The following is a 23,870-nucleotide window of genomic DNA, read 5'->3' as shown; positions in this document are numbered from 1 at the left end:
ATTTTTATGTAGTCTTGGGTGAAAAATCTATTTTATTGCAGCAGTCATCCTCTGGCCTTGTTCTTTTAATGAGATAGGAATGCTGGGGACACGAGGGCAAAATAGCTTTGTAAATAAAAGCTCTGTGTGTGTACAAATGAGCAAACTCCAGCTTTTCCTAAGCTTTGAGGATTTGACTTCCAGATCTTAATGTGCTTCTGGCATAGTTTTGATGTCATTTCCTTGCAAGCAAAGCCAGGTTACAGCTGTAACTTCACAACATTTCCTATTTTATTGCCGTTTTATTCCTGTGTGTAGTCATCAGGTTTCAGTTCTCTCCTGTACGCTGCTTTTCCTATATCCTCACCAGAATAGTGTTAATATTACTGAGATTAGAACCCCACAAATGTTTTCATGTGAAGTGAAGGGTCTGGGAAATTGCTTATATATTATTTCATAATATTGAGTGCTTGACTAAACAGGAAGCTTTGGGGCCTTCATGCAAACATCATCTTTGAATTATTGGGCACACACATACTGGTTGTATTTTCTCAAAACAGTTTATTTTTATTTTACTCCCAAGCTCTATCTGTATAAACTTTATTTTCACTTGGGTTTCATTCTGCCATATTGTTAAAATAAATTGCTCATAAGACAAACCATAAACAGTTGGCCGGTGCTTCTTGTTGAAGTTAGGAAGATCTGAAGTTAGAAAGCTTTAAATAATTAGTTTTTAAAAGGAGCAGTGGCATTGGTGAGCAACTAGAAACATAGAGAGGAGAAATGAAAGAGCAGATAGAGGTTTGATTCTATGTGCTCACTTTTATTGAAATATATAGGACTGTATTAACTAAATTTTTGAGATGTTTTGTGGTGAGGTTGTCAGTGAAACAATACAACAGAGGGGTGGTGGGGTTCTGTGAGAGTTTGTACACATCCCCACAGGCAACAAAAAATCTCAACTGTTAAAAAAAGGCAGTTTCCTGAGTTTACAGTGACTGCATGAGTGTAAATTTTTTCCCCATATTTCAGGAATGGTTCAGCTAATACAGTTGCTGTTCTGTTGATTTTTATATTATTGTTATTCAAGCCTCCCTTTATTTTTGGAGTCTCAGCGAATAATCCTATCGGGACCTTTTCCCATGGAGCATCTTTTTCCTGGTTTATTTTAACACTTAGCTAAAACACTGACAAAGACAAATTGGCAGTAGCTGGACTTCAGTTGCATTTGAATATCTAGAACAGTCGTGGACAAAAGAAATCTTTACCTAATATCTTCACTCTTTTGGGCAGGGGCAGCGTGGGCTAGGACTCCCCAGTTGTCTTGATTTTTCTGAATAGGTTTAGCTGAACTTGATAAAAAAAGTAAATGCTTTTTGTTTGGTTAAGTTTGGTTTTTTCCTTTGACACAGAAATGGCAGTGGAATTATGTGAGCTTTCCTCTAAAGAAAACATTCCTCTGTGAATCTTTAACTTTTTTTTTGTGGCAGGTATTGTTTGATTGGTAATACTGACAATGAATGAGGATATTGAGGCTTCGAGCTGTAAATAAGAGATTAAAAAAAAAAAGAAATTTAGAGAGAAAGGGGGGGGGTTAAGTTACTTGAATTATTTGATATGTTCAGATTTGTTAAATTCTTGCACTTTAAGTGGCTTGTACTCAAGTAGGAATTTTCAGTTAGGCCCACAATGTTTAGGAGTAGGGAAATGATCTGCTATGATGAGAAATGACAGTGGCAGAGCACTCGTGGTATTACAAATACTGGAAAAAATTGTAATTCAACTTTTATGACTTACTATTGCTCCATTCTTTTGGGTTGTCTCTTTCTGTTTCCCTTTCACCCATGTTTTCTTTGTGGTGAAACTGTTGCTGTGTGGAGTTCTGTTGGAATGGCAGTGTAGTGCTGTGTACTCCTTCTGTCATGAGCAGCTTGGTTGGAATCCTTAAATTCACTTGTTTGCCTTGCTCTTTCAAAAAATGTGAATCTCATTGCATCTCATTGATATATAAACTGAAGCAAGGCCTTTCTTTCTCCCAAATTCTGTCTACACAGACTCCCTTGGATCTTCCAGTTCTTTTTTTCTGTTGTTTAGTGGGGCTCTGAATTTTGACTGGAGCCTGCAGGAATTTCTGCACTGTTAACAAAGCAGTTGTCTAAGCTTTTTGTCTAAAATGGGTGTCTTTTGTTTATCTACAACACTTCTAAGTAAGAAGTCTTTGGGAAATGAAGTATAACCAGAAAGGTGCTGAACTCAGCACCAGCATGGACATGTTTTTTGCTTATTAATGCTTTCAAGCAAGGACCTTGGCGTTTTCATTCTCATGGTGTTCAGACAGCAGCACTTGAGTTTATGCAGAGCTCCCTCATTGATTTTCATCGTTCTTGTTAGTGCCATTTTGGTTGTCTGCATAGTTTTTCATAGTGATTGGGCTGCTCATACTTTTGATGCTGCTGTGGTTTTTTCTCTTAGGCCTTCCCACTTCTAATTTGTAGTACAGATATTTAGAAAGACTCAAGAATGCTGTCTGGGTCAAGAAATACTCATTTGATTGTGTTCTGAGGGTGCCAGTCATGTCAGGATCCTGATGAGTGACTGGCACTCATGAATGCAAGTTGTATTTCCTCTCAGAATCAATGTAGTGATTTTTTCATTCCCAGCAGGGGTCTTGGTGATTCTGGAAAGAACTTGATTTCTTCCATAACTGACCAGATTGCAAAATTAACCCCATAAAGAATTCCTGAAACTATATCACCACCTTTCAAACCTCTGAAGGAAGAATTTGTTAGAGGTGAATTATCTATTTCAGTGTCCAGGGCTTCCTTTTGCAAAAATCAGGTTACACATGTCTCTGCTGGAGAGAGTTTGAACTTCAGCCAAAACACACTCATATTGAGAACCTTCTCATTTAACCTTGGAACAGGTTTAGTTGTCTGCAGGTAGGGTAGGCAGAAAATAATGCTTTAAGAAGAAGCTGAAACATGTTGTTGGAGGGAGGGTGTTAACTTAGAAATGGTTACCTTCTGTGTTCCAGAAGGCTTTAATAATCCTCTCCTAAATACTACCTGCCCTGCCGTACACACCACGTGGGATAAAATATTTTGCTGCTTAGTACAGGGAGGAATTTGGAAAGGCTAGGAGAAGGGATTTTAAACAGAAGCTATGTTAAAAAAAAAAAACAACTCAGTGAAATGGCAGTGCCTGTGGACCAGCTATGAAGAGGTCAGAGCTCATAGGTGTTTGTATCAGAGGTGCAGTGATTTGGTATTTTTTATTGTGCTGTGAAGTTGTAATAGCCATCACTGTTGCATATTAATTACTGGGAGGCTAAGTTGGGGAAGTTTGGAACAGTTCATACTTTCCTTCATACACACAGAGTTATTAACTGGCTTCCTCTGGGGTTTTTTTTGATTTTTTTTTTGTCTGCCACAAGCCATACCTCCTACATCTGTCCTAACCAAAAGTTCTTAATGTTAGTAGAAATTTTCTTAGCCATATGGGTAGTTTATATTCTTCCTTTTGCAGTTGTCTTACTGAAATATAACACAGACTGCAGTTGCATCCCCAAGAAACAAATGTTCTGATGGGGAAATGGTGGGTTAGTCTGTGTTTATTGAAAGAGCCCCACTTCTGTATTTTATTTCTTTTACTTCTTTTTCATAATCAGTTCACGTCTCGTAGCTGGCCGTGTATTCCTGTGTCTGAAAGTACACATTCAGAAACACCAACTGTAATTTTTTGGTGTTTTATTGATGTTTCAAGCCGTGAGTGCCAGAACTCAGTCATATAGCCTCCAATAGTTTTTAAATAGTTTCATTGGCAAGAAGCTTTTTCATGACTTCATTCAGCCCATGACTGTGGTGTAATTATGTCTCCTCATCTGCGTGTTCTGTTTTATTTTAGTCATTCTTCCGATCCCGGGGATGTTCTCTGACATGTTGTTTGTTAAAATTAATTGATTTGGGGCATCCAGTATGTGCTGTGAGTTTTTCATTCAGGGGGCTGTAACTTCTGAAAATGTTTCCACGTTTGCACCATTACATGCTGTCTGCTACTGCATCCAGCCTGCATAAGGCAGAGGGAAAAGCACTGCAGACCAGGCTGGAACTGAAGTGAACAAACGCCCTTTTTCTAGCCAGTAGCAGTCTGTATAATTTGGGACTTGCTCTGTGTCCTGTAGTTCAAGTAAAGGTTGTAATCTTCCTCTGTGGTCCTCATTACAACACACAGGGTGTAATGTCACTGAGAGAATTGTTCCAGGAAATTGGAGTGTGGGGTTATTTCTCAGCTTAGTTAGAACAAGTGCCTGTGACTTCAGTGTGGTTCATGTAAGCAGCTTATCCTAGCGGAGTGAATACAACTTGAGCATTGTTTAAAAAGGATTATTAATTTACATACTGTTCAAGTGAAAGTTTCAGATGGGGGTGGTTAGTTTTTTTGGACAAAATGATCAAATCTTTGTCCAAATTCCTTGGAAAAATAAATTCGTATTTCTGTAGGGGTTTGTGGAGCTGCATTAACTGTCCTTTGTGAACAATTAAGGGCTTATCTTCATTTGAACCTTCAGGCAAATGAACAAGCAAATAGAAAACCAGTGAAATTTATTTTCCTGTGTAGCAGAAAGCGATACAGTTGTGCTGCCTGGATAGCACAATTTGAGGAACAAATGAAGGGGCAAAGAGATTTCATGCATTCCAGTGATGTATCTGGGGTTGTCCATGGCTGTCCATGGCCTGGTATACTAATTACCCTCCTTTTTTCTTTGCCACTCTGTTCTCCGCTTGCATCTACTTTCAAGGAGTTTAGCTACTGACTCTTTGGCATGCTCCATTCATTATTTCAGTTTGGTTTCTAATGCTGCAATCCTTTGAATTTTGGCACTCTTGTGTTTTATCCAAGATCTTGTTATTTGTGTTGATCTTTCTAGGCCGTGTACGGTATGCTTATTTTTCTGTCTGCAAATTGTAGCTTGAGTTTTCTGTCCCCTTGCTGGAGAGGCTGTCCTTCAGTTTGACCTCCACAAAACCAGTGCTTCAGAAATTGTGGTTAAAATGCACTTGTAGGTGCAGAGATGCACCCCCTGCACATTCATTTCTGTTCACAGGGGTACAATTTAATGTAGTTTTTTTCAGATGCCTCTCTGTTCTTCAGAGCCAAAATCCAGAAACTTTAACTGCAGAAAGCTCTTTTCTTTTAGGACCTAAAACTAATGGAAGTCACTGATACGGAAATGGTGATCCAAAAATCATCTTAGATTAAAATTGAAGCTTGCTTGGCTGATGGCTGTGCAGTTGTAGCACCAGATGACGTGTGAAAGTCACAATTAGGAAGAAAATGTTGCACCTCTGACCTTTTTATAAGGCACCACCCTTACAGTACAGTTCAAAATGGTCCTTCTTTAAGGAAAAAAAAAAGGTGGTGTATGTTCGCCACTGAACATTATGATTAAAGTGCCTTTTCTCTTATTTTGCCTTTAATAGGAAGAGGAGGGAGGTTTGTCTCCTTCACTACATAAGTGCATCATTCAAACATCCCAAAAGTTGAGGCTTCCAGACTAAACGACTGGTTTTGTCTCCTGCCATGAGACTGCAGTTTTCTGACATGATTGTAGAAATGTGTGACTGGATTGACATAGTAAAATTATTTGGAGAATAAAGATCATAAAAGGAGGGCTCCTCTTCAGAAGACTAAAGATATGAAGAGAGGCTGAGTTAAGCCACGTTCAGGATCTGTTTTATGTATTGCACACATTGCATGCAGTTTGTTCTGGGTCTGTGTTTTTACATAACAAAGTCATGCTGTAACTTGGGCACTTGCACTGCTATAGGTTAATCAGATTTGCATACAGAGTTATGTGCTTAACCAAAGGTGTCATTCCAACTCAGTCACTGTAGTGCACAAAACACCTCATCAAAGAATGACAAATGTGCTCATAATTTAGGTAGACATCGGTGTTTGAAAGGTCTTTTCATAGATATGGACTCAAAAACAGGCCTAAAAGGTATTTTTAGTAGGAAGGAGTCATGGCTTTCTTATGTCAGCATTTCTCTGTGTGTGTCCATCCCTTCTTGTAAAACTAAAGGTTCTTTTTGTTCACAGCTAAGACTCTTGAAACTCTTCAGGTTTTAACTACACATTAAGGCTATGGGGGGAAAAGTAGCAGGTAGTTTCCAATGCATTGGAATTCACAGAGGGGTCAGTTTTAACTGAAGTCTTTCTGAATGAGAATTGAAATTCTGGAAAAACCCTAAAGGTCTGGCACATGCATCCCATGCACAAATAAACAATGCTTTTTCTGCAGATACAGTGAGGATTTTGAAAACCTGGCCTATTCTGCTGCAGCTTTAGACTGCAACTCTGGTGAAAGTCAGGTTAGCTGGAGTGTGGCAGGGAAGACAGCTGCAGTCTGTCATTGCAGTTTTCAGAGGGGAATCACTTCATCTTGTGGGCTGTGGGCAAATTCTGAAGGAGTTGTTCTATGGCCACTTTGTGATTTTCCTTTTGCCTGGCTGTATTCTCATCCACAATAGGCAACTCTCACCCTGAAGAATCCTGGATCAACATGTCACCTACAAAGCTTAGCTTGAAAGACCACCAGCTTTCGGGTTGCCTTCTGGGAAGGGATAAGGCAATTTGGTATTTAAATAGAGAGTGATTTGTTAACTTAGAAGGTGTGCATGCAGTTCTGTAGTTGCTAGAACTTCACTCAGACTGTCTGTACATATTTCTAATTTCCATGATAAACTACTGAGCGGGACAAGCAGTTTCCAAAGCACAGCTCTGAATGTTGTGTATATACTAAGGTGAGAGATTAGAAGAAAAACAGCCCTTATTAGTCCAGATTTCAACAGTGTTTGTGGTCAGTGTAACTGTACCCTGTTCTTAATGTTTTTCTGTTTTATTTTAAATAGTAATAATGTCAAATATCTCATGAAAGTATATTTGCCAGGGCAGTTTCTGCTTTTTGAGCTCTAAATTAAGGTGAAAAAGTTGAATATCTGCATTCTGTTTAATGATCTCCTCAACAAAGAGAACATTCAGTGTTAGATTCTGCTCCTATCATAGAATGAATAAAAAGTATTATTCAGCAAAATAATTCCCCATGTGATTTATAGCAGCATTCTGTAATTATTTTGATCCCTCTGACTTCACTAGAGTTGCATGTGAAGATAAAAAAGTCTTAAGTCATATTTTTTCCTAGCAACTGCAGTAATGTGAACCTCCTGCCTGTGCTTGGGACACAAGACACACACCATGCACACTCTGTTTTGTTGGTTAGTTACAGCTTGCTTGGGCATCAATATTTTGTGTTCACTTGAGAAGAGACAGAACTCCAGAGCAGGCTTTGGGGTGAGGGGAAGCAGAGGTGAATCGCTGCTGCTGTCCCCATACAGCTGAAATATGTGTTTTGTTTTTGTTAACAAAGCATATGAGCCAAAGAGTGCATAAGCAGTCCCCGTGCCTCACATTTGAATCACTGTTGTGGTGAGATCAAATATAAACATTTCTTGACTGTTTATTCTAACACAGATGTTTCAGAAAGGTTGACAGTGGCTGGAAGAGGCAGTGTAAAGAGCTTTGGTGGATATATGGTGTCACTAATGGTTGGTGCTGTATTGCAATAAAAGCATGTTATAAAAACATGATGTTGTCACTTAGAAAACAGGTCAAATATATTCCATGGTCAAGTTAAACATTTCTAAAACCCCCGTGTACTGATTTTTCTGCTAGTGCAGCTGTTAGTTGGGGCCTCTGGTAAAATCTGTTTCTGAGGTTCTTTTCACAGCTAATTTTTGTCCAGTCTTCAAATAGTAAAGCTCAGAGTTTTGTTCCATTACCTTGTATTGTATAACAGTCATTTGCAGACTCTTTGATGCTTCCCTAGGCATAATTTGCAAGTATGTAAAATGTGTGACCTATTTTGTACGATTTTTTAATAATGAATGCACAAATAAAGCGATGTGGATTAGAAGGGTGGGTTGGATGGTTAGGGTGTGAAAACCATGAAGATAAACCAGTCAGTTTACACTGCCTGCAAATATAACTCTGATTCTCTTAAGCATGAATATTTGCTGCATCACATCCCAAGGAGGAGGTGAGGGAGGAGAGGGTGTGCAATGTGTGGGTCTGGCTTGAATCTTGATTCACACAAGAATATACAATACATGTGATTTTATTTCCAAACAGACTTCCTCAGATTTCTCAGGGGCAGTTGTCTTTCAGTGAAGCATGAATATGTGAGGGTTTTAAGTAAATCTGCAGCACAGACATCTGAGAAGCTGCTGCGTAATTTAACCGAAAATCTAAGGATGAGCTTTCACAAGATGGCTGAGCCAAACTAATGGCTTGCTGCTGCCTAAAGGGACAGCTGCTCTGTTCCTTCCCAGTCCTGCTGCTAGTTTATCCAGTGTTGCTTTTTCCTTTATGCAGACTCTGGCATCCTCTTGGTCATTCTTATAATTTCTCTCTTCAAAAAAAACCCAAATAACAACCAAAGCCAAAAAACACTGAAACCCCCTTCTTGAAAAAAAAAACTCCTCATCAGTTTGCTTTCATTTCCCCATTGCTACCAGAAAAGCAGTGTTAGCAGAATTTGTGGCCAGCAGGTAGGGATCTAGGGAATGCCAGTGTCCTGGAAACATTGAACTCTTTCATGGCTCAGTAGCTGCAGAGAACAGCCATTCAGATGTGTGCCAGTTAACAAGTCCTCTTTGAAACTGATTTCATACATAGTTCTATTAGAGGCTTTTGTCAGAACCATGAATGACAGTGAATATAAATTTTTCTCAAGTAAAACAGCTGAAAATACAAAAATGTGAAAAGTACAGTTCAGCTAGTAGTAGTGTCCTTGTTTAAATTAGATGAAAGCAATGCAAATTTGACTGGAGACACAGAAAAATGAGCTTTATAGCTGTGTATTTTGGTCATCTTAACATCACTCGTACCATTATTTAATATCTTCCAACAGGATTTTTAAACAAGACGTTTAAGAAATATCTTAATAATCTTTATTTTTCCTTTGTAGAACTGAAGGAAGGTCACCATGGGAGCATTTTTAGACAAGCCAAAGATGGAGAAGCATAATGCCCAGGGGCAGGGGAATGGGCTGCGTTACGGTCTGAGCAGCATGCAAGGCTGGCGCGTGGAAATGGAGGATGCACACACGGCTGTGATCGGTTTGCCAAACGGACTTGATGGATGGTCCTTTTTTGCTGTCTATGATGGGCACGCTGGATCACAGGTTGCCAAGTACTGCTGTGAGCATTTATTAGATCACATCACGAGCAACCAGGATTTTAAAGGGCCAGATGGGCCACCATCTGTGGAAAGTGTAAAGAGCGGCATCAGAACAGGTTTTCTGCAAATTGATGAACACATGAGAGTCATCTCCGAGAAGAAGCATGGCGCAGACAGAAGTGGGTCAACAGCTGTGGGAGTCATGATTTCTCCCCAACACACGTACTTCATCAACTGTGGAGACTCGAGAGGTTTGCTGTGTCGAAACAGGAAGGTTCACTTCTTCACACAGGATCACAAACCCAGTAACCCGCTGGAGAAGGAGCGTATACAGAACGCAGGTGGCTCCGTAATGATTCAGCGTGTGAACGGCTCCCTTGCTGTTTCAAGGGCACTCGGGGACTTTGATTACAAATGTGTCCATGGGAAAGGTCCTACAGAACAGCTGGTCTCACCCGAGCCTGAAGTTTATGAGATTGAGAGATCAGAAGAAGATGATCAGTTCATCATCCTGGCTTGCGACGGTATCTGGGATGTTATGGGAAACGAAGAGCTCTGTGACTTTGTAAGATCCAGACTTGAAGTCACTGATGACCTTGAGAAAGTTTGCAATGAGATAGTTGACACCTGCTTGTACAAGGTAGCCAGATTTGAGAGAAGGAGTTTACTGTGTTTTCACTATTATAAGTTTATGAACAAGTTATTGATAACTTTGCTTTCAGTCTATAAATATTCAATGGTTTATGGTGACATGACTTTGACAGTGATGACCATGTTTTCTACCAAAATGGTGGTAGGGGGGAAGGAGCACACAACAGAAATAATGTTTTTCTGGGTGGTTTTGTTTAATTAAGAGGTTATAATCATGTACAGATACACTGTGATCAGTGGAAAACTAGAAGCTGATGGGCATTTATGGGCAAGCTAAAGACAGTAACTGCCCTTTTCTATTTCATTACATACTTTACAAACCTTAACTCTTAAGACTTAATCAGACTAGACAGTATTTTTCCCCTTCCTATTCTTCCCCTGCATTCTTGGGCACATAATAGTGACATTACTATCATAATTACATCAAGATAAATGCAGAATCAATGAACCTTGACTTCATATTTTGAAGACCTGGCTTCTAAGTTAGTTTTTATTTTGATTTAATTACTGTATTTCTTACTCACTGTTGTGTGATACAGCTCTGAAACCACTTCAAGTAGAAGATAAGACTATTTGGTTTAACAAAACTATGTAACTTTGTCTGCATTAACTTCTACTTTGTATTAATAAGTTGCAGTATGATGCAGTTGCTGAGTTTCATAGCTTGATACTTATTTTGCAAAGGCAAACTGGAAGTCATAGAGTCAAAAAGACATTTTTGTAAATAAATAAGACAACATCCCTGCTCTTCCCACATGGCTAACAGGATCATTGTTTCCCATCTGGAAAATTGTAATTGCTTTCTAACACCTTGGCAGATTGATAATGCTTATATTTTTGTTTATTATTTTTGTTTGGTAATGCTAAAAACAAATACCAGGAAAGGAACAGTGGCTTGTGGATGCTGTAAGCTTTGTAGGAGGCAACTGTCAGCACCTCCCCATACTCATATACTGTTGTTCTGCACACTGGCTTGTTCCTGATCTTGCTGACATCAGTGGAGTTAATTAGTGTTAAAAGTTAAGCCTATGGATGCATGTCTGTAGGCCAAAGCACAGGGGTATTGAAAGTAAACCAAGCAGTTACTTTGCGTAAGCAGATTGTGTTTGTATTTTTAAATATTCAAGTATTGGGGTCCCTTTATTTGGAGTTTTAAATGTAAACACTTCTTGCAAAGATCTGGGTATCTTACAGCTGGTTTTCTAGCAAATATTCTCACTTGCAACTTATCTTGTTTCAAATGAAAAGGAAAAGAAAAAACCTAATAGCTGTGATTTTTGGTGGAAGCACTGTCTGAATTCAGCACCTTCCTGATTAGTGCTTTTGAGCAGTAATGGTTTTGTTCACCCACTCAGCTGTTTTCCCAAAATGATTGGATGGTACTTAAAACAAGATGGAACATAACTTTGCTATCATACATCACTCATTACTAATGTGAGTTTCTAGACCACAGTGGGGTGTCTGTAACAGACTCCATGAAGTCTTCAGACCATAAAACAGGAAAAAACAATGAGTTAAGTGTGGTACCGAATGAATGGGCCTGGAATTCTGTAAGGGGTACAGGGATCTTAATTCTAATGATAATATTAATCCATAATATTGAATGTTGGATTCTGGTACCATATGATTTGTGCATTTCTGTGTTTAAAATGCTTTGATGTGTGTTTAGCCTGGTGTGTATACATTTCTCAAATCATTTTTTCTTTTCCACCAGGGAAGTCGAGACAACATGAGTGTGATATTGATCTGTTTTCCGAATGCACCAAAGGTATCACCAGAGGCGGTGAAAAGAGAGGCAGAGTTGGACAAGTACCTGGAAAGCAGAGTAGAAGGTGGATCATTTAAAAAAAAATAAGTAACTTTGTTTCTAAACAGACCCCTGGCCCCCTTCCCCTTCCAACAACTAAACCCTTAACACATACAGGCTTTTTAATAGACCTTCAAGTGCCATTGGCCATCCTGTGTACCTCTGAGAAAGGCACTCATATATGTCCTGAAAAAGTTCTGCTATGAAAGTGCAGCAGCCTGTAGCCCTGAAAATTACGCAGGATGGCAAAGAATTCATTTATGCTCAGTGTTCTTCCTGAGTCTGTTGACAGCACTAACTTCAGACCAGTGAATCCTGGTTCCTGTTACATGGAGTTAACTGAAATAATCAGAATGTCTTACAAAGTGTCTGTGGAGATGGTAATTTGAGTGCCATTTTTCCATCTAGTTAAGTACAAATCAGTTAGCTGTAATATTTTATTATCCAGTAATAGTAGGGTTAAAACTTGATTACTGTAATCTTTTAACACCTGCTTACATACTTACTTATTTGAAAGTATGTCAGAAATTTGTCAAAGCTAATCTTTAAGCATTCATGACAAAATCTGGGAACTCATCTTACTCTGATAGTAACTTCAAAACTTTTCTTTAAATTTGTATTTCAGGAGTTCTTAAACTTTAAACTGAAATTCCCCATCTGGGGCTTTTTGGATCACATAAAAATACTTGAAATCAATTTGATTCAAATCATTTCTGATTAAAACTGCATTTATAGTGCCTTTTGATATTTAAAACCAACTACAGCTTGGAGTTTATTTCTGAAATCTAAGACACGCTGTATGCATTATTTGCATAGGTTAAGTCTATTTTTGAAGTGGACTCCTCTATATGTTCCAAGTCTAGTTATGTGTGTGTATACTCCCAAGAATCCTGAACAGCACACAGGGCACGCTAGGCAGAGCTCTCCACTGCAGTAGTAGTCATCAGTAAGTTAGAGGAGTACATGATGCACTTTTCTCCTCCTTAATTTGCATGAAAGTGCAGCTGCAGAAATCTCACAGAGAACTTGCCTGCCTGGGATTTGTGGGCTCAGACAAATCCATGTGCCATTTTTAAAGCACTCACAAGCTGTGTAGGTGCTCCTGCAGAAAGTGCTACGTTTTTTGAGGGCCTCGCTCGCCAGGTCTCGGCAAACCGCGTCTGTTCTGCCCCTGAGCAAACAGCCAGGCAGACACTGCTGTGTTTTAATCTCCATCCTTGCCTGGGAGGAGAGGCTGGTGCACAGTCAGTGCTGGTGTGAATGTCCCTGCCAGCACGGCAGGAATATCCCAGTGCAGTCACAGTGTGGGAGGGAAGTGTCAGATGGCTCCCCCTGTGCGGAGCGGCTTCGCAGCAGGCATGTGAGGAGCTCGCTGTGTGTGTCCACCCCCAGACTGGGTGAAGAACAAGTGTGCTGTACATTCACACACTGATTCACAGCGTGGCAATTCTCTTTATCTGGGCAAGCACTGCCTCCTTACCTTAGATATTGTGTCTGACTTCAGACAAACCCCTGACCTGGAATATGAAAATACGACGAGGCCAAGGCTGCATCTTCAGCTGGCCTCATTGTACCCCAGGAATGTTATGGTGAGGAAAGCTGGCATTTCTGTACAGCTGCTTCATTTTATAAAGCAAGAGCCTAAACACTGGACCTGCATGTGATTATGGTACATACGAGGAGTTTGACTGCTGGTACTTTGCATTTATACAAATAGGAATTTGCAGGAATGAGCAAACTGTGATAATTGCATAGAGGCAGAAGGATTCTGTATGTAGTTATAAAGCACTTTAATATTAATTTAATGGGATGATATCTAAACAACTTGAGGAAATGTATTGTACTTCCCCTCAAGGGTCTTTGCTTAATTTTTAGAGTAATCCTCAATCTTTTGTCTATTATTGCACAAAAGTATTATTTAAACTAATGAATATTTAGTAAACACTACTCAACCCAGCAGTGATTTGTATCAGCTGTTTGCAGAATTTGGCCTTTTATGCATGAGGAAAGTTGAAAGGCCTGAGCTAAAGCAGAATTTCAAGAACAGGAGTTGATAACTTTGTTATCTTTAACTTAATTCCTGTGGCATTGCATTGTTTCTGAAGTAAATGGATAATGCCTTATTGACTAGTAAGGTAGGACTGCTGCAGCATCTGAAACGTTAACACACTACAGTGAATAATCTTGTTCTTATCTTAGGATACTATAAGAGTGGCAGTGCTTAACTTTAAAAGTCTGACTTTTGGCTGAAGGAACTAAAAAATACAAAGAATACTTTTAGAATGGTCTTACCAATCTAGAATATCAATTTAAATTCAAAGTTCATTAAAATGGAAACTTGGTTGAAATGCATATTACATATTTTTATGCACTTCAGTACTCAGTGAAGTCCAACAAGTAATGAGAGTCAATCCTTTCTAATGTGCATTTTTTTTTCTGGTTGTACTTTTATCCCCTCAGCCCAGAATATACCTTTATACTACTAAAACTAATGCAAACTTTAACACTGAATAGGATTTAATAATGATGGCCATCTTGAATAAGGAGAGATGATTCAGATTTTTTAAAATGTGGAAACTTTTCTACATACCATGTCACTTCAGACTCTCCTGATGTATTTGTGGTCCAGATTTGTAGCTGCAGCAAATAATGGGAGAAGCAGCAAGTGTGGAGAAGCATCCTTGTGCCATTACTTGCAATAAATCAATGTTACTCCTAAAGTATCATGTGAACTTCATGGTAGAAGTAATCAGTCATTCCAAAATGTGTTGCTATGATTTGCACTAATATGTGTTATTGATGTGTTGACTCTAAAAAGAAATTTGTCTAAGCTTTTTTTTTTCTGTTCTCATTTTTTTGCCTAAAACCATTCCGTAATAGATAATCCCTGCAGTATTTATACCTATGTAGAGATAAATAATTTTAAGTTAGCTGTTATATGTTCCTTCCCTAATTTTCACATAAACAAAGTTCTGACTTTTTCTTAAACTTTGTATGGAATTCCCATTTCTAAATTCTTTATTTTAGGGTTGTAAGTACATTTTTCCAATACTTGATGCCATGAAAATGTGTAGAAGGTTTAAAAGCAAATTAAAGACTGGGGGGAGGGTTGAAGGTGTATCAAAACAAGATAATTCCAATAAATTAAACACAGCTAGCAGACCGACTCCATTTGTTGTGTCTTCAGTGTTCATTCAGTCTGTATCTATAGTTTTATCAAAATATAAATGTATTCATTTAGTGGAGACTGTATGTTAAATGTACTGCAGTTACAGGTTGTGAAACTGTGTAGTATAGGTCAACTATAAATTCCTTATTTTTGTACAGCAGAACTTTAGCACTAGCACAATGTAGCATATTCTAGATGTTCAAAATTGCACAATAAAGGAACTTGGCAAACCAAATCTGAGATCTTGGCTTCTTATTCAGATTTAAGATTCATAGATTATTTCTTTGCTAAATGTTAGATGGTAAAATGAACTTTGTAGATTTTGAGGAAATGGCAAGCTTTTGAGGTGTCTCTGGCGTGCGGTGTCATGTATTTAAAATTTAGGTTCTGAAGTAAACAGCTTAAAGCTTTGTGCTGCAGAGTTTGATGCTGGTTGAGGACTAGGCAGAGTTTCCACTATACCTTGCAAATAATTTACACAGCCTGATTGCAAAACAGAGCTGATTGTTTTTGTAAACACACACAGCCCTGAAAACCATTACATACACAAAAAATCATTGACAATTGTTGTTTTTTAGGTTTTGTTTTACCTAAAAAGGACTGGATAAATGTTGGTTTTAAAAACTTTCAATGTGCCTTATCTCACAAATTATAAAATGGAAACTTGGTATGTTCTTCTGGAAATTCAAGGCAAAATCTGAATGCTTGAGTATTTTTCAAAGGCGGTACTGATGAATTCCAGCTACTTTCAAACTGTAAATGCTTTGTTATGTGAAGAGTAGAGTGCATGTACATACATGCATGTCTAGATGTGCACATATGTACACATTATTGTATGCATGTTACAGTATTCACTTGAACATGAACAGCACCAGGTCTTAATTCATGTGTTTTGCAGTTTCTGAGAGCTCATATTTACAGAGAAATGAATGAGATGCATTTTTAAAAATGTTCTTGTTCTTTAAACTTCATGAAATCACTATTTTAAGAGTGACTCTTCACAGGTGGTATGGTCTGAAATGTCTTGAATTCAAATAAAATTGTGTGCTTTTGACTTGAGGGGAAAAGTGAAAAAAGCAAACACAAAAAAAAAAAAACAACACAAAAAAAAAAAGAAACCTAAAAAAACCCCACAACCCCAAACCAACCAGGCCTAAGAATAAACTTAAAGAATGAATGTCTTGACAAACGTGGCTGTGGCTACAATACAGATTCTCTTCACCCAGAAGCTGGAGTGGATCAGTTTAAGTTTCTGCCCTGTATTTAAATATCTCCTGAGTTGAGGATGAAACCATCAGTTAGATGTGATGTCCCTGGCTTTTAATTTATATTAGTAGTTCTTAAAATTTGCATGTTGCTGTAATGCAATGAGGTACAAATATTGGTTAATACACATACAGCCATGGGAATTATTTCTGACATGTCTAACTTTTTATTTCTTGAAAATATTGTGTTTTCTGTGATGGCAATAATATTTTATCTTGTGCTGCAGCGATAAAGCTGATGTTAATATCTGCCCCGTGCCTTGGGCATATTGTGGGAAGATATTACATCTTCTATCTAATGTATAGCAGGAAAGCCATTAAAGAGTTTTTCCCCACTGTTACCAGGTAGCTGTGTATTTCTAAAACCAAGTCAGCATGTTAACAGCAGTAAATTTATGTCAAATCTGTTACAGGTTTTTCCTTATGGAACCAAAGTTAACAATTACCATGTCGAGTACGGTCTGTCGCTTTAATTTTTTTTTAATATATTTTTTTAATGTTAAGCTGCCTTTTTATAAAACTGAGTGTTTCAATCTTTTGAAGTTAAATTTGGACTGCACTTACAAAAAAAGTACTTCTGATTCCCAGAGATCATAAAGAAGCAGGGTGAAGGAGTGCCAGACTTAGTCCACGTGATGCGTACGTTAGCAACTGAGAGCATCCCAAACCTCCCACCCGGGGGGGAGTTGGCAAGCAAGTGAGTTCACATCAGTGTACATGTGGGGTTTGATTGAAATCACATTTTAACTGCAAGGCCACTCTTAAAAGTTGGGGGGCAGGGAGGGAGGAAGGGCACAGGACAAAAGGTGATGATCTGTTCTGCAGTTTTTATTACTCAGTTGTTCTGGGTGAAAAGGACAAGCTTAAGAATGGAGTTGACTGTGAATCATTGCAAAAATTAAATGTCAAACCATAGTTATGGGAAGGAATGAGGGGTTTTTAAGGGTGGCCTGAGTGTCTGTTTTTTGTAATTAACTGGGGTTTCTGGGGGGATGTTACATTTGAACATGTGAATATAATGCCCTGATTTTAATTACATGGATTGAAGTGTTATACACTTCAACAAGAAGTGATATGCACAAAATGTTTTGCTTGGCAGCTTTCTTTTCTTGTCTGTAGCCATGTTGTAATTGCTTAAAAATTTGCTTTTGTTCCTCTCTGCTTGTGACAAATCTGAAAGCAAGATAGAAGTCTATCAAAAAAAGAAAAGTGGGAAGTTAAATTTGTAGCTTTATATAGCTGATTTTGTTTTTGAAGGGTTCAGTGGTGATGCTCTGTGGTTTCTCAAATACTCAGTCTTTAAGGAAGCAATGGGCTTAGCTTGTTTGCACCCCAAACCAAGTGCATTTTTGTTCAAAAGATTCTTCATGAGCCTGTGCTCATGTGAAATGGATTGGGGACATAAGATACAAAGTATTTTTTACCTTTCAGAGTATGATTTTTGTATTGTTACACCAAAACATCAGGACTTTAGGCATGCAATTGAATAAATTATAAATTAATAAATTGAATAGATTATAAATTGATAACGGTAAAGATGGCTTCTAGAAAACAATATTGTTGCTATAGGAACTGTTTGACTAGGAGAAGAAGAGATGGCAATTTAAAGTATAATAGCATCTATTTAGGATGGGCTGCTGTACTGTTGAAGTATGAGTGAGTCAGTTACTCATGAAATGCAGCATACAAATTGATTTTTCTTAATCTCCTTTGGCTATAAGTAGCATCATGGTTGTGAAAAAAATGCTGAAATGATGTGACTTTAGTGGGATTTTGTGTCTCAGTGATGCTAGTTTGAATAGGGACTTAAAGAAATATTAATTTAATAGGGTGTTGATGTAACTTAAAGCACTATTGCAAATCTGAAAGGAAAATAATGCTTTCCAAGAAACCTGCCTGTATTTAGCCTCAAAGGTACCTATTTCTTGAAAGATATGGGAAGCTTTCAAATCCATATGTGCAATATAGTTTGCGTGTAATTGCTTGATTTTATTGCTTTAAATCCAGCGTCTTCTTTCATGCCCTATAATCATTCACTATGATGTTTATACATGGTAGTTCCTGACTCTTCCGTGTTGCAGGATGATTACAAACCTTGTCATCTGCTTTTTTTCTTCTCTTGCACTCCTTTGTGATTGCTCTGCATGCATTCATCAGCAGTTTAAAGGCTGTTCTTTGAAGTTTGTTTTATTATCACAGTCTGCTGCTTCATCTTACTTGGTTCTGCAGAAAGGGATCCAAAATAAAGTTGCATTTAAAGTCTGATCCATCATTTCTGTTTTTTACTCCCCTCTTTCCTTCCTGTTCGCCCTCCAAAGTTGTTTTCTTATAAACTGGGAAAGGCAAAGGCAGCTTCTTCCTTCAGCCTCACACTTGGTTGTGCTTTGTTTTACTTGTTTGTTTTTTTACTACCAGTTTTCAAGGGTTTTTTTGACTGTCAGTTTTTTACCCTATGTTAAAAGAAATAAATAAAAATCATGTTGCTCATTTGCATGTTGATTGCAAATATTGTATTCATATTTTATCAGTCTATATCTTATCAAATTTTTATCAGTATTAGAAAAGTCAAGAATCTCAGAGATAGAGGTTAAGTTCAATCTGTCTTAAATATGCTAAGCATGGGCCTTTTTAAAAGGAGATAACTGTCAAAATGCTTGAGTTAATTTTTTGATTTTTTTACCAGACAAAATTTATCTAAGACAGAAAATAGAATACACAAAACTGCAATTTTATTTTTTTAGATTTTTTTTAAATTGCAGCAAAGTAGTGGGCATGTCATTGTAGAAGAGTACTGTTCTAGAACTATTTTTTTCATGTTCGCACATGGAAAGTACATTTTAGGATGTAACAGAAATGTACTTCAGAATGTAATTTTTGTTTGTCCAGAAAATAACACAACACTGTTCCCTTATGGAAGTAACACATGCCATAATACATGAGGCACTACTGCAGAGGGTTTTGGGCACACAAATTACCAGGACATTCAATGCCCACTGAGGTTTCTGCTGCCCTTTTTCAAAGTGAACACCTGACTCTCAGGTTGTGCTCTTCTCCTGCTGAACTCTGAGGGATATTCAGCCCTGTTTGTCTTGAGTCTAAAGGATTTAAAGGCTATGGAATGTTTAAGGACACTTAGTGCTATCTTGCAGTAAACATGGTTCTGTGAATTTGGAATCTTCTGAAGTTTGCATTTAAATTAAAATTGGGAATTTGACATGGGGGAAAAAAAAGAACACAGCCTTAAAATCTTGTGGGTTTTGTTTTGTTTTTTTGCTCTAGACGGAGTGTGATTGAAGCTGTGTATAACAGACTGAACCCCTACAGGAATGATGATGCTGTAAGTATCTTTTCTCTTACATTCTCTTTCTCCTCATCCCAATTATTTTAGCTGTTTTGTAAAGAAAAATATTGCAAAATCCTATTGAAGACCCCTTCCCCCAAGAAAGGAGTAATAGTGTTGTGTTCTTTGGACTGTGTTTTGTAATTGTTTTCTGCTGATCATCATCTCAAACTCCAGTAGGGTTGGTTGATTTGTCCTCTGGAATTCCATTATTTCAATCCTACTTGAGTTTCCAAGTGCTGCCAAATGGTGGAAAGAGTCACGGGGGTTTTTTTCCCCTTCTTTATAGGAGACATTTTTCCCTAAATATCAGGAAGAAAAATGCTACATCTAAAGGTTAAACAGATGTGTTAAGAATGTATTAGTTTACCAAATAGACTGTGTAAACACTTTTATTCTTAAGCATAGAGCATCCTACAGCAAGCAAACACTTTGGGTTCTTATGAGTCAGTGCTGAGAGAGACATAAATCCACTGTCAGGATGGGGGGAAGAAAAACCAAGCAGTGAATATGAGCATGATTCCTGTGGCAGTTTGATCACCAGAAACAACATTTTGTCACTGAAAGTGCAGTATCTCATAGAGCAGGCAAACTGATCCTGTAACTATCAGCAGAAATAATTACTTATGTGCTTGGATGTGACATAAGTGAAATGCAGCCAGACATAAAGATTGTGCGTTGGCTTTACAACTCTGCACTAGTTTTATTTGGCAGCCTTAATTCTATTTTTAGCATAAAAATTCCTAAACAGGGGCTGAAAGAGGATGCTTTACCTTCAAAATACGTTCTGTAGTATGTTGCTGTTCTGCAAATGTACAGTACACAAACTTTGTGATCATGTTGGCAACTGAGATACAGAAATTTGCATATGGAATAGTTGGCAAGCAGCTCTTGCATTTTTACTCATGCTGCTTTTATTCTTCATTCTTGAAACAACCATTTTACTCTTTCATATAATTGCTCTCCTTTGCTACTTCTGGCCTTGAAGGAAAAGCTGGAGGTGGTACTTTTGCAAAGGGCAGTTTCAGTTTGTGTTTTTTTAACTACACCTCCGTGCCAACTGTTCCTCTCTGGTTTGTAATGGATTCTGTGTGCAAGTTTGAATGAAGGGTGCAGAACTTCAGTGCTAAGAAGTTATCATGTGTGGCATCACTAGAGACTTAATTAGCCTCTCTCCTCTCCAAGGAATCACTAAGGCAGTGCTTTTGAAGAGGAGTAACATTTCTACCTCCTGCAGCCCCAGTAATGATGGGGAGGTGTAGCTGTGGAAGCAGCAGGATGTGCTGTTGTAAAAACCCATCCTGCCCCTTAATTGCTTAGGGAAAAGGAGAGGTGATGCTCAAACCACCAGAGGTGGTGCCCAGGAGCAGTTTGCTCTGCTTCCTGTGCTGCTGGTTCATTCTGCTGTTACTTCAGCTGCAGAGCTGTGTTCCCCCCTGCTCATGGTTAACCTGTGAGCCCACCTGATGAGGCTGGTAGAGAAAGCTGAATATAGAGCACTCTGAGCAAGGGAAAAGGAAACAGGCCTGACACAAAGGCAAATGGATTAAAAAACACTTGGTAAAATTAAACACTGCTTAAACCAGGAATTGGTTAAACATTTGTCAGGCTTGTGGTAATTACACAAAATCTTTCTAAATGGAAGAATTTTTGGGACACTCAGATATTGGATAGGTTGAAATACCAAGTAGTGTGGGCATACAGTTACGATTTGGAGCACAGCATAAATTTACTTTCAATTTTTTTTTTGTTATATACATTTCTTTTTTTTCCCCTTGCAGTTTTATTACCATCCAAAATTACGATTTCCTTCAGTTGCCTAAGCTACACTTCTGTAACCTTAAATTAAAAGTGTTAAAATAGCTCTAAGTTATACCAGGGTGTCAGTTGATGTCTGTATCTTCCCATGCAGCGAGGGAGGGCTGAGAACACAAAAGATGATAATGGTGATAACACATGGCATGAGCACATCCTGCTCTTTTCTTGCACCTGTGAGCTGAGTGTATCCATTTTGTGTTGCTTCTAACCACTCAGGAAATAGCTAGAAGGCTCTGGAAATGCTTTTGAGTAACATTCCAAGGATCTTAGATCTTGTTTTCAGGATTGATGAAACACTTGGTCATATTTTAAAATTTCTTCGTTCTAATGTTTCATTAATTAACAATATGTGGGGTTTAGATACTTTTTAAAAGCTGAAAGGGGAGAGAAAACAGACTCCTGAAATGATTTAAGTCTTTACCCTTTTCAGTCTGGATTATCCAGAAACTGCCGCAAGGATGGGCACTCCAGACTTTAAAGGGTTCCTTCTTTTTTCTTTAAGGATTCTGCCTCAACTGATGATATGTGGTAAAACTGCTCATCTAGCTGTGGAGTTCACGTTTCATCCTGCAAATGAAAGTGCAGCCCAACCTCAGTGACCCTTCTTAACATCCATCCTCAACCTTAATTAAAGAAGGGAAAATGATGTGTTGGTGAGAGTGACTACAGCAGTACAACATCTAGCCCAGGAACTGATCTTTTTTGTAAAACAGACTTCTGTAAACGTGATTTCAAACCATAAATTCATGTTGTAAATCAGACTCCAGCAATTTCTGTTGTATGATTTTGTTTTTGTAAAGTGCAATTGTCTTTGTACAAAATGCTCATATTTAATTATGAACCGCTTTAAATCACTATAAAGGTTAGAAGAAATGTTTTGGCTTGTGTGATGCAACAATATATATCCCTTTTAAAAATCATGTTGTGGTTTTGGATTGCAAGGAGCAGCAGCCTAGCCAGCTAGGTGCTCAAGAGGTGCACAAAACTGTTAAAGATAACTTTTTGGTTTAAATGAAAGCTGAACTCATGGGCAACCTACCAGAAATTACAGTGTGTGAATCTCGCTTGGCAGTGGAAAAATAACTTAGGAGTAGTGCACATTCTTCAACAAAGAATATATCATTTTCTTGGATGCACTCCTGCTCTCACAGTGAGTGGAAGGGATTTGTGATTTGGAGTTCAGCAGGAGTTAAATCATGCCCTGTTAACAGTATCCTGTCCATACATGTACCAATGTTGGGATTAGAATGCCTTGGTTCTTTGCACCTCTTATTTCATTAACCCTTACCTGAAGTTACTAATCACTGAGCACGAAGACAACTTTCTACATAAAGTAGGAGTCTGCAGCATTTTTACAATCCTGATTGGCTGGGTCTGCTGCTGTTCCAAGTAAAATACTCTGAATTCCATTTTATCAATAAAGCTTGATTTAACAAACCAGACATTTACCCATAAATGTGTAATTCCTTCTTTTCCTGCCTTTTAAAATGTCAGTGCCATTGTAAATTATATTTTACTTGTGGAAGAATATTTTTCTTAATTGGTAGCCCATTTTTAAAATGGGAAGGATTTTGATTATTGCCCGAGACATAGCCATATGGTAGAGGATGATGTGGGATTAATCCGTTACCCTATTTTTTACAAATGTGGGTTTTTTCAGGCTTTTTGGTGTTGCTTTTTTTTCCCCCCTCCCTACTGAAGATGTGCATTGGTTTGAATTTGCCTACTGTTTGATAAAAATACATTTGTCAAAGCCTGACAATCTTTAACATTTTATGGTGTGTGTTTTTAATTGACCCACTTACTTAGAATGAGAGACTAGTGGTTAAACAGTACTTGTGATTTGAGGTATAGCATGTTGACAATATTTAACTGTTTGTTGTTTAAAATTCTAATTTAAAATTTTATAAGATAATAAACTAATTTGATTTAAGCTTAGCTTTCTCCCATTGAGCATACGAAAATTAAGTTTTCAAGTCAGTCGTGTTTGCAAAACTGCTGTTTTGTGCACCTTGTATTGTCTTTTTGGTTGAGAATATTGTATTTAATATGTAGTTTACTCATTTAGTAGGCAGATTCCTCAAAAGGAAAATCAGTAAAACAAGTAGATTGTAACATTTACTGCAGTTAAACAGAATCAGAACTTGGTGTATAATTACTTTTTGATAGGAAAATGTAGTACAATGCATTTTGCTATATTTGTCTTTCCCTAACTTTGACATATACATATTTGTATATATAGCCTTAAAACTAATGCAGAGTTAGGGAACACTGAACAGTGAAAAAGTAACTTATAGTGTCTTGGAACTAAGTAGAGTATATACCAGCAAACTTTTCTTTTATCCCTCTTGTCTATGTGGGGTGCTTAAACGTAACTTCATTGTATTCAGTTTGTAATCTGTTCAAGCATGAATGAAGAAAACATAAGCACTATTTGTATTTATAAATTTATAGCAATTTTTGCTTAAACAACCAGTTCCTTACCTACCTATGAATAAATGCTTAAAATGTCTAATTTTGTTGTAGAGTGCAAAACTATAATGATGTTAAGTTATAGCTTCACAGGCACCTAATTAATGAGCATATTTAATAATACATGGCGTA

The 23,870-nt window shown here is 37.8% G+C and overlaps 1 protein-coding gene across 3 annotated transcripts in view; it reads left to right on the top strand.

Moving 5' to 3' along the window:
• The window catches only part of PPM1A (protein phosphatase, Mg2+/Mn2+ dependent 1A), a 28,291-nt gene extending 5,583 nt beyond the window's left edge, over positions 1–22,708 (top strand). Inside the window, exons 2-6 of one of the 3 annotated variants that reach the window (XM_063399573.1) lie at positions 9,005–9,856; positions 11,582–11,699; positions 16,697–16,805; positions 19,388–19,445; positions 21,697–22,708. In XM_063399573.1, coding sequence (XP_063255643.1) covers positions 9,023–9,856; positions 11,582–11,699; positions 16,697–16,805; positions 19,388–19,445; positions 21,697–21,744 — 1,167 coding nt within the window. In that variant the 5' untranslated portion in view covers positions 9,005–9,022 and the 3' untranslated portion in view covers positions 21,745–22,708. Of the gene's footprint in view, positions 1–9,004; positions 9,857–11,581; positions 11,700–16,696; positions 16,806–19,387; positions 19,512–21,696 lie in introns of those variants that run through there. The other 2 variants (XM_063399574.1, XM_063399572.1) reach the window with 2 other exon arrangements.
• The last annotated feature ends 1,162 nt before the right edge of the window (positions 22,709–23,870 follow it).

Source organism: Prinia subflava, chromosome 5 (assembly GCF_021018805.1).
Source record: "Prinia subflava isolate CZ2003 ecotype Zambia chromosome 5, Cam_Psub_1.2, whole genome shotgun sequence".
Taxonomy (NCBI): domain Eukaryota; kingdom Metazoa; phylum Chordata; class Aves; order Passeriformes; family Cisticolidae; genus Prinia; species Prinia subflava.
The sequence above is the reverse complement of the archived record's forward strand: the minus strand, read 5'-3'. Positions and strand labels throughout refer to the sequence as shown.